Source organism: Miscanthus floridulus, chromosome 8, assembly GCF_019320115.1.
Source record: "Miscanthus floridulus cultivar M001 chromosome 8, ASM1932011v1, whole genome shotgun sequence".
Classification (NCBI taxonomy): Eukaryota; Viridiplantae; Streptophyta; class Magnoliopsida; order Poales; family Poaceae; genus Miscanthus; species Miscanthus floridulus.
The window spans coordinates 207,361,359-207,371,002 of NC_089587.1; the positions used below are offsets into that span (position 1 = coordinate 207,361,359).

General features: G+C 46.2%; 1 protein-coding gene across 1 annotated transcript; it reads right to left on the bottom strand.

The window, feature by feature from the left end:
- On the bottom strand, nucleotides 1-746 carry LOC136474731 (uncharacterized). Its single transcript, XM_066472290.1, has 2 exons — nucleotides 544-746; nucleotides 1-353 (listed from the first exon to the last, which is right to left on the bottom strand). The coding sequence occupies exons 1-2, from the start codon at nucleotides 649-651 to the stop codon at nucleotides 126-128; spliced, it is 336 nt and encodes a 111-aa protein (XP_066328387.1). The 5' UTR covers nucleotides 652-746; the 3' UTR covers nucleotides 1-125.
- Nucleotides 747-9,644: the final 8,898 nt, after the last annotated feature.

The window sequence follows — 9,644 nt, forward strand, 5'->3', positions numbered from 1 at the left end:
AGGTGAAAATTGGACACGACACGACATGTCTGGATGCAAAGACTGAACTTTTACAGACTACAAGGCCTATGATGAGTATAGTAACAAGCCATGACTGCATACACAGTCAAGAGAACACAAGCCACTTATTTCTGATGGTACCTCCCTTCCTCCACCCTCCTTTTGAACTTCTCCTTCTCGTCATCCGACTCCCCGACCACCGCTTCCTTCGTCTCGTGCAGCGTTTCCTTTGCGCTCTCGGTAACATCGTCAGTCTTCTCCTTTGCCACCCTCAGGAACTCTTCGGCTGTTGATCTTGCCTTATTCCCGATTTCACCTAGTGTGGTGTCATCGTGTTTCTCGGCTGAATAATACTGTCAATTTCACAGGAAAACAGAAGATTCTGAACATAGGTTAGGAGTATACCAAAATCATTCGATCAATCATTTTGATTGGAATGAACTGTTGTCTAAAACATTTGTACATCAGGATTCACGCCTTGTGCTTGCTTAAAATTCAAAGAACATTGGGGAGTAGCAGCAGTGACAGGATTGGTGAACTCACCCTGTAGCCGGGAATAACATTGTTGCAAAGTGCAGGCAGGGCAGGGGATCTGGCCACCAAACTCCTGGAAGGGCAACCGAACTGGCGATGAGCAAGCAACCTCTTCATCTCGCCTACGATGATGCTCCAATGCTCAAGCTCGAAGCAATCTGATAGAGACGGCCGTTTGTTCTGATCTGGAGCCGCCGTCTGCCCTTTAGCCCTTATAAGAAGTCGTGACGCGTAAAGGCAGGGGGTCGTCCGAGCAGGTCGATCCCCTCCCTCGACGTGGCGCCGGAGCGCCTGGCCACGTACCCGAGGACGCATGCGAGGCCGCTCCAGGCGGCCGCCTATTGTGATTCGTGTGCCTACCCGCTTGGGGGGATGTGTACGGCTGAGAGGAGCTCCAAGAGGTGGCTGAGACGTGGAGTCTGGATTCTGGAACTGGGCACACGTGCCGCCGCCGGCGTCAGACGTGAAGACGTCCTCACAGTGGGTTACGTTCACCGCCGGGCCGCCGCTGCTTCTTGCGGCCTGGGTTACATTACCTGGGCTCACAAAGGCATTTTGACCCCTCTTGGATACGAGTCCGATCCCCTCTGCTGCTGCAAACTTTTATTCTCGTTGGTTGAATTAATAAAAAAAATGCCGTCATTGCCTATAAATGTGCGGAAATGCTAGTAGGGCATTCGTCAGTCTGAACGTTGCTTTGTGGGTTTGCATACGAGCTCCATAAACCTCTACTTTGCGTCCGCTAGTTTTTTATTAGGGTATCCGCATCTGTCTTCCGTTGCGCCGGTTGGATAAGGAAAGGAGAAGGAGATAAGGGACCTGCTCTGCATGTTTTTTTTCTTTTCTCGAATACGCAAAAGATTTGCGTATCATTGTATTAAGGAGAAGAGTTTAAAGAAAACATACAACGCGTTTCTATCGAGCTCCGAAAGAGGTCGACCTAACACAGCCAAAGTTGGACCATCCTAGCAAAAGAGCTCATTGTTTCGATATTACATAAAAGGAAACAACCAATATCGACACAACTTTGTGGCCTAGGTGGCCTTGCGTCTTCGCGGCTGCCTGGACGGTGCCTTTTCAACGGCCGGGAAGAGCTCGTCCAGCGCCTTGGCTGCTCCGCACGTTGACGGTGATCCTGCTTGCTCCTGCTCCGTCGGCCGCCCTGCCACTCCTACTCTGCAGCACGCTCCGTCATCGACGGTTATCCCGCGCTACTCCTTCCTGCCGCCCCATTACTTTCCTGCCGCTACTTATGCTCTGCGGCCCGCTTCGCCTGACGACGCGAGCACCGCCACGGCCACGCATGGTGACCGCTCCCTCGGCCACCAGCTAGCCACTGAGGCCGCTGCGCAAGGAGAAGCGTCGGGCCCTGACGTGAAAGCCCCCCGGTCTCGCCTCCTGCTACGGCTGCGGTGCCCCGATGCAGATGGCAAAGGAGGCCGCACCGAGATACGATGCATGTTGCAAGTGTATATTTCAAATGTTCCAGATGTTTTAGAGGTATGTTGCAATTGCAAGTGTTTTATAAGGATGTTGCAAAAGCAGATCATGATGTTACACATGTCGCTATGGGCTATACACGTATGTTTATGTTCTAAATGTTTCATCTGTTTCAGACGTATGTTGCAAGTGTTTTATTTGGATGTTGCAAAACTAGATCGGGATGTTATGCAAGAGTTTCAAGTGATTTTATACGTATATTGCAAGTGTTTCATCTTGATGTTTGCATATGTTTGCAGTGGCTACACATGTGCTTTTAAGTTTTTTATGGTGCGTTTGCAAGTGTTTCAGATATATGTTGTAAGTGTTTTAGCTGTTTCGGACATATGTTGCGAGTGCTTTATCTAGATGTTGCAAAAGTAAATCGAATGTTGCACATGTTGCAATGCACGTGCGAAAGAGAGAAAGCGTGCGCGGTCTGTGCGTGCAGTTTGGCAGTGCGGGCGTCGTCTGGGCGCGCGAAATATAGACTCGGGCGGGGGCATGCTAGCCCGACATTCGGGGTACTAGCACAGCTGATACATGTGCAGCTGTTCGTCGCTAACAAGGAGCAGCCACCTGAGATCACCGGCTTGCCCCCGCGCTAGATCCCGCCTCACCTTTCTTTGCTTCCGATTTTGGCTCCCGGATCCGTTGCCTCGATGCCTCGATGGGGCTGGGTCGCTGGCTCGCTGCCACGCAGGGACAAACCCTGAAACCCCACAGGTTACGCGCCCCACTTTGAGTCCTGCAGCAAAACTTTTTTTTTATGATGAGATGCAGCAAACCTCTTGACAGTTGACACAGACGCACGGTCATGACCGGACTCCAGAACAGGCCGAACTTTTTATATTTTGGTCTTTTTTTTTTTTTTTGAAAGTTTCTCATAATAGACTCCTGGCGGAAAGAATTCAGAAAATGGACTCTTAGCTCGGCGCCATTGATGCTGGCGCCAAGCTAGGCGCCAGCGTCTCTAGCGCCGAGCTCCTGAGCACGGTGGATGACATGCCAGAGAGCTCGGCGCCAGAGTAGCCGTTATTACTGGCGCCAAGCCTCTGGTCAAAGAGGACGTGGGCCCGCCCGCTGCCGTCTCCAGTAGCTCTTTCTTTTCAATTCCATCTCTCTTGGTTACTTCTTTATTACGCGTACTGGCAGCTAGTATAAAATACGAGTACACACGCGTCATGGTATCTATGGTAGTTGATCAGTATAAAACTATTAAACTATTAAACGTGTACTGGCCCATACCCTGCACTGTGGCTCCCAACGCAACTGTTCATTTGTTCTCAACAGTGGCTCCCATACCCTGCACTGTGGTGCTCTTTTGAACTCTTTTTTACTGAACGTTCACGGTAAGCTGGTGTCCCGCAGCTACTTTGCTTTCAATATAAGCAGGGCCAAAGTGTTTTCTTCTAAGGCTTCGTGTCAAGTACTACTCATCATGTTGTTGGTAGGCGACAAACAAATGAATTAACATGCATGACCGATCACTAATTCGAAGGCTTTCACATCACTCTGTATTTTCCAATACCACTAAACGTCCCTGTGATTATACTACTGTATATGTATAGTGTGAAGCATGCTTGCTTGCACTGTAGGAGTACATATTTTGGTAGTTGCAGAAATTCTATCCGCGGCCGACCTGACCTGTGACTGAGCAAGTGTGTCGATGGTGACACCAGGCCTCCTTCCTTAGGTCTTCGATGGATCGCATCCGGCCTTTTGGTAGGTGCGTGCCAAACAAAGCTCCCAACTGTTGGAGTACACCATGCGGTTTTATTGCCGTGCTTGGTATTTGGTGTTTGTTGTGTTGTGCGTGGCCGTTGTTGGAGTTATTCCTCTCCTCCTGTCTTCTTGCCCACAACCTCTCTGGTGTTAGTTGTACTACTAATGATGATGATCTATTTGTTCAAATGTTCATCCGTATCGGTTTTATGACTTTTTTTTGGTTGTCAATAATTAGCCGGCTGGCGGATAATACAACCCCGTGCGCCAGCATGTGCGCCAGCATATGTATGGCCCTGTCCGTTTCTCTTGTAATCCATACTTTTCAGCTTATTTTTTTAGCTGGAACAGTGTTTTTCTCTCACAACGAATCAGCTGGAACAATGTTTCGACTTATTTTTTCAGTGAAGCGAACGAGGCCTATGTCTCTTGTTTATTTATGCCGATGATGTGAACAACTAGCCAACCAACTGATGGCCAGATATACAAGGGTCGCAGTCCACGGCCCACGTAGTGGTAGAAAATACTAATTGTGTGTAGAATAGAGGAACAATAAGTTTAGCAGAAATAATACGAGATGTTCGTTCTGATCGTGCACCAACCAACAATGAGGTTAAGATGAAGTGACGAGACAAGTGTGGTTTTGCATAAAATGCGCAGGGTGGAGCCGTCCCATGGGGAAACGGATAGGGAGGTCTAATCGGATGGGGGCCAGTTCATCTGCCATGCCCATGGTGGTGATGCAGCTGCTGGCATTGGCAGAAAGCAAAAGTCCAGGGCTCCAGGTCACATGGCACTTCTTCTTCTTCTTCTTTTCCCATCAGAACGGCCGAAGCCGAGCGGGTGGAGAGGAGACTAGGAGAGGGACATTCTCACTGCTCTTTTGTCACAGGGCAGCACTGTTCCTGTCAGTGAGCTACGAGAGCGTGGCAGTGTGGAGGAGAAACAGAAAACCTGGATGCATGGACGGACCTTTTTTTAGAACAAAACACTTTGGCCCTGCTTATATTGAAAGCAAAGTAGCTGGAGGGACACCAGCTTACCATGAACGTTCACTAAAAAAGAGTTCAAAAAAGCACCAGTGCAGGGTATGGGAGCCACTGTTGAGAACAAATGAACAGTTGCGTTGGGAGCCACAGTGCAGGGTATGGGCCAGTACGCGTTTAATAGTTTAATAGTTTCCTACTGATCAACTAACATAGATACCATGACACGTGTGTACTCGTATTTTATACTAGCTGCCAGTACGCGTAATAAAGAAGAAGTAACCAAGAGAGATGGAATTGAAAAGAGAGAGCTACCGGAGACGCAGCGGGCGGGCCCACGGCTCGTCCTCTTTGACCAGAGGCTTGGCGCCAGTAATAACGGCGCCGAGCTCGGTGCCAGAGTGACTGGCGTCGAGCTCCCTAGCATGTCATCCACCGTGCCCAGGAGCTCGGCACCAGAGACGCTGGCGCCTAGCTCGGCGTCAGCATCAATGACGCCGAGCTAAGGGTCCATTTTCTGAATTCTTTCCGCCAGGGGTCTATTTGTGAGAAACTTTCAAAAAAGGGCTAAAATATAAAAAATTCGGCAGAACAGGCGTGGCGGCGTCCCGCATCGGGCCTCCGCGACTCCGCGTGACGCAACCGTGAACCGCACGCTTGGCCCCCTTGACGTCTCGTAATTCGGGTTGTAGGCGGGATTGCGCCCATGTAGTAGTTTGGCCCGGGAGAGATTCAGTACGTTCTTTAGTTGGTGTCAGCCAGCCCAAACCAGTCAGTCAATAGTATTTTTCTCTCACAACAAACCAATACCAACCAGCTTAAATCAGTCCAGAAACCAACCAGCGAACAGGACGATTGCTTTTGCATGTACTCCGAAAAAAACAGAAATGCTATAAAAAAACTGGTGCAGCTGTTAGGCATGGCGAGTGCACCAAACTGGATCGGAGGAAAGCTCATGTCGATGTCCTTACTATATCAGCTCATTCCTATATATCAAAGCAGGTTAGTTTAGCCAATGCTCAGGTCATCCACATCACCCGAATTGTTTTCAGCCGTCCGATTCTCCATCGTGTGGCCCAGATTGCTTGTAGCCGCTTCGCTTTCTGTTGAAATCTGCTTCTGCCGGCTCCTCGTCGCTCTGGGTTCATTTTGATATAGCTTCTGCGACTTGTCATGTGAATCTCTATATATCAAAGCAGGTTAGTTTAGCCGATGCTCAGGCCATCCACGTCACCTGAATTGTTTCCAGCCGTCCGATCCTCCATCGTGTGGTCTAGATTGCTTGTAGCCGCTTCTGTTGGAATTTGCTTCTGCCGGCTCCTCGTCGCTCTGGGTTTATTTTGCTAGCTTCTGCGACTTGTCATGCGAATCCGGTGGAACAAATATATACTCCAGCTCCTGATTCTTCTTCAGGAAACTTCTCATCCCCTCCCTAGTCTCCTGTACGCTCCCTCCCTCGCTCCCGAGTCGCGACGCGATCGACGACGGCGCAAGGCGGCCTCGGCAGTGGCCGGCCCTCCGTGCGATGGCGTCCTCCCTCCTCCTCCTCCTCCACCACCACCGCCACGCCCCTTCCTCCTCGCGACACAAGGTAGCGGGTCGCAGCGGCGCGAAAGGCGGCCTAGGGTTTGGCCCCTCCGTCGCCGGTCGTCCCCACGGTCGCACGGGCAGGTCAGCAGCGCGAGCAGACCTCCACGATGGCCGGTGCACGGGCTGGACGGTGGCGCACGTCTATGAGCTGGCCCCCGCTGGTGGCCGCCGCCGTGGCTGCCACCCCGACGCAGCTTCGTCCCGCAGGTTCGCCTCTCCTCCTGTGCTCCGCATTTTATTATGATCTATCATTTACATTTTTTTGGCGCTGCCTGTGATTGATCCTTGCTGGGCGCTCAGAAAATAAATAGTCATTATGCTGACTTGCATATTTTGGTCCAATGAAATTAGTATGACTGGTCAATAAGGACTTACTTTTTATCTTACTTAGTTTCCTCACAGGAAGCAGCTTATGCCACTTGCACTCTAATACAATGAGGATTGATAGGGTTCGGTTTGGTATTTTTTAGGGTGAGATACCAGTGCTTGCCTGGCATCCCATGCCAGTTTCATAATATTCCAATCCTTGTTTTGCATGAACACTGGGTTTTTTGAAACACAATCAAACATTGATGTTAAGATGTTGTCTTCTTTCATACATATCGATGGTCCTACGTATCCTGAAACTGCTATATATGGACTGTATTATACCTATTTTGGAGGACGACACTCAAGTCAGTGTTTCCATGGTACTGCTAGCACATGTATGCATTAATATCTTTAATTATGTACAGGAACTGCCCATTCTGGCTTGCTTTGCCATCTTTTAACATATCAGTGCACAACCTAGACATCATGTTTCAGGAATGCATCTTTATGCTGCTCTCCCTTCCCCTTGTTTGATTTTCTTTAAAAAAAATTATCTCCTGGTAACCCATACTAATACTGCTGCTCCCCCTTCCCCCCTCCCCCCTCCCGTCATGCGTTTCTTAGATCAAGGTAAAGTATCACATTTTGAGAGGCTATTTATAGTTAAACTGAAACAATATAAACTACAAGCAAAGATGGCTTAATCTTTATCTATATATGCCATAGCCCTTTTATAGTTATATTTTTATGACAAGTTCCATCCTCTCTATATCAGTTTACTTGTGTCAGATTGTTTAGTCAATGTGTTACAGCATAGTTCCCAAAGATCTGCTCTACATTTTAGCCACCTACCTCACCTTAGTTAGTTGTTTTTACTTCGAGTGGCAGCTTGCATTACTGGATTGCAACTTGATTTTTGTTGATCACTCTTTACGAATTGCCTTGCTGGTTTGTCAATTTACTTAGTTACTTTCCATTTCCAAATAATATTTATAAGCATAGGTGGATGACGCAATGAAGCAATACAGTAAAAATAGGCGACACGACTTCTAGTTTGCACTGTTCCTCTGCTTTCGGAGAGATTAGGTCACTGCTAATATCACCTCTTTCCTTTTGTTTCGATTTTTCAGCCTATGAGCTAAAGGGAGGAACTTTATTCCCTAAGTGTGAATCCGTACGATGAACTTTATTGTTTTGTCAACAATGAACAAGGATTAGCTTTAGTTTCTTGCTGTGAAAAAAGGGGAACTCAGATTCAAACTTTAATTCTCTTGCAAAAGCATATGTACACTTCGTTTTACAAATATTGCTGATTTCTATTTCCTGCTCATTCATCCTGTCCTTTTTTATATATATTGATGGCATGTTGGCAAGGCAGGAGAACACTGAAGCACATGAACCCAATGTATTCTGTTCATAAGATCTTGTGATCATGTAGGTTTTAAGTGTCAGATTGCAGTACTATATGACACAACTTCACACTAGCTATTTAGTTGCTTAGATTTGCTTAAAAAAAGATGCTATGGTTATGTCCTACAAATGTGTCCTTAGCTTCGCACCGGAAAGAAGTTATTATTGAGCCTAAATAATTATTTCTGTTAACTTCTTTATAGTTGAAAACAGATTTTTACCTTCATTGACGTAATCGCAGGCTTGATTAGGTTAGTTTCTACGACGATAAATTATTCAGCTCTTTGAGGTTATATAGATGAGGTAAAGTAGTTGCTCATATACCTGCAGTATTTCCCTAGCAAATATAGTCATGGTGTTGGTGCCAACTAATGCTATCAAACAAAGTTAATTGTACTCTTATGGTTATTTTTTTATTTACCATTCTGGTTTTATTATTTTAAATGCTATATGGATCTACATGGAGTTGCTAAACTATCCTACAACATTGTGCCTGTCAAGACTCTTGCTGCTGAAAAGAAACGACCTTGTGCAGGACGTACTTTATGCCTCAGGAAAGTGGCTAGATAAGGTACATTCTATCACTATTGGTTTGAGTATGGAACGTATTTGTAGTAATGATAGCTATATACACCAAGTCTCCTTGAACGATCTTGTATTCTTTCTTCTATACAGAGAAAAAAAAAACCTTCCAATACATTGATCCTAAAAGCATATGTCTGTGTCTAACAATCAACAACTCTACTGAATTTCAAAAGAAGGTCATGACTTCGGTCAATATAAAAAAGCGTACCAAATAGTGACAATAGGTTGCACATGCCTTATCTAAGCTGATCATTCGTTTGAATTCCTTGGTGTCTCCATTTTGATAACGCAAATGGCTACAAGTTCTCGGTTCTTATTCTAATGATGCTCCAAACTACTAAACTACTTGGTGAAACCTTGTGAAGTAGATAAGCTGAAAGCAGGAACACATTGTTTTGCTGTATATGGTAATACCATTTCCTGTTGCACCATATATAGGCATGTGTGACTATGTCACAGTTTACTGAAACTCAATCACTTTCAGGTGACAATTTCTTCAAAGGTGTCAGCTATATTATTATTAAGGTTGTATGTGCTGAGCCCTTCTCTGCTTAAAAAAGAAGCCACGAAGCGTGGAGGCAAACATAATTGCAAATCGATCCGAACTGTCTAAATTTCAGTCTGAGTATCGGGAGGTATGCAGGTCCCTTTAATATATTTTATTCATGTAGGTTCTCCATTTACAATAAAGCCATAATTCACTCTGTTATTTCATAAAAATTCCTCTGCACATGCATATGCATAATTATATTTAGTGCATGCTCTTCATGTCCACGTACAAAGGAAGAGAATTTCATGACCTTCAAAACTACATGTGTCCAATGCCTAGAACAACTCTTTAAATTTCTTATGCTTCGTTTCGAGTTTGGTTCATCTATACGTTACACATAAATTCCTGTCAATTTTATAGATTTGGTATTTATTGTAGTGCCCTCAGCTTTATTTAGAATTCATAGGTTTTTTTTTGTGATGGATGGTCCAACGTCCTAATTCGGACTTGCTCTGCAGAAAGTGCCGCATGCTCCA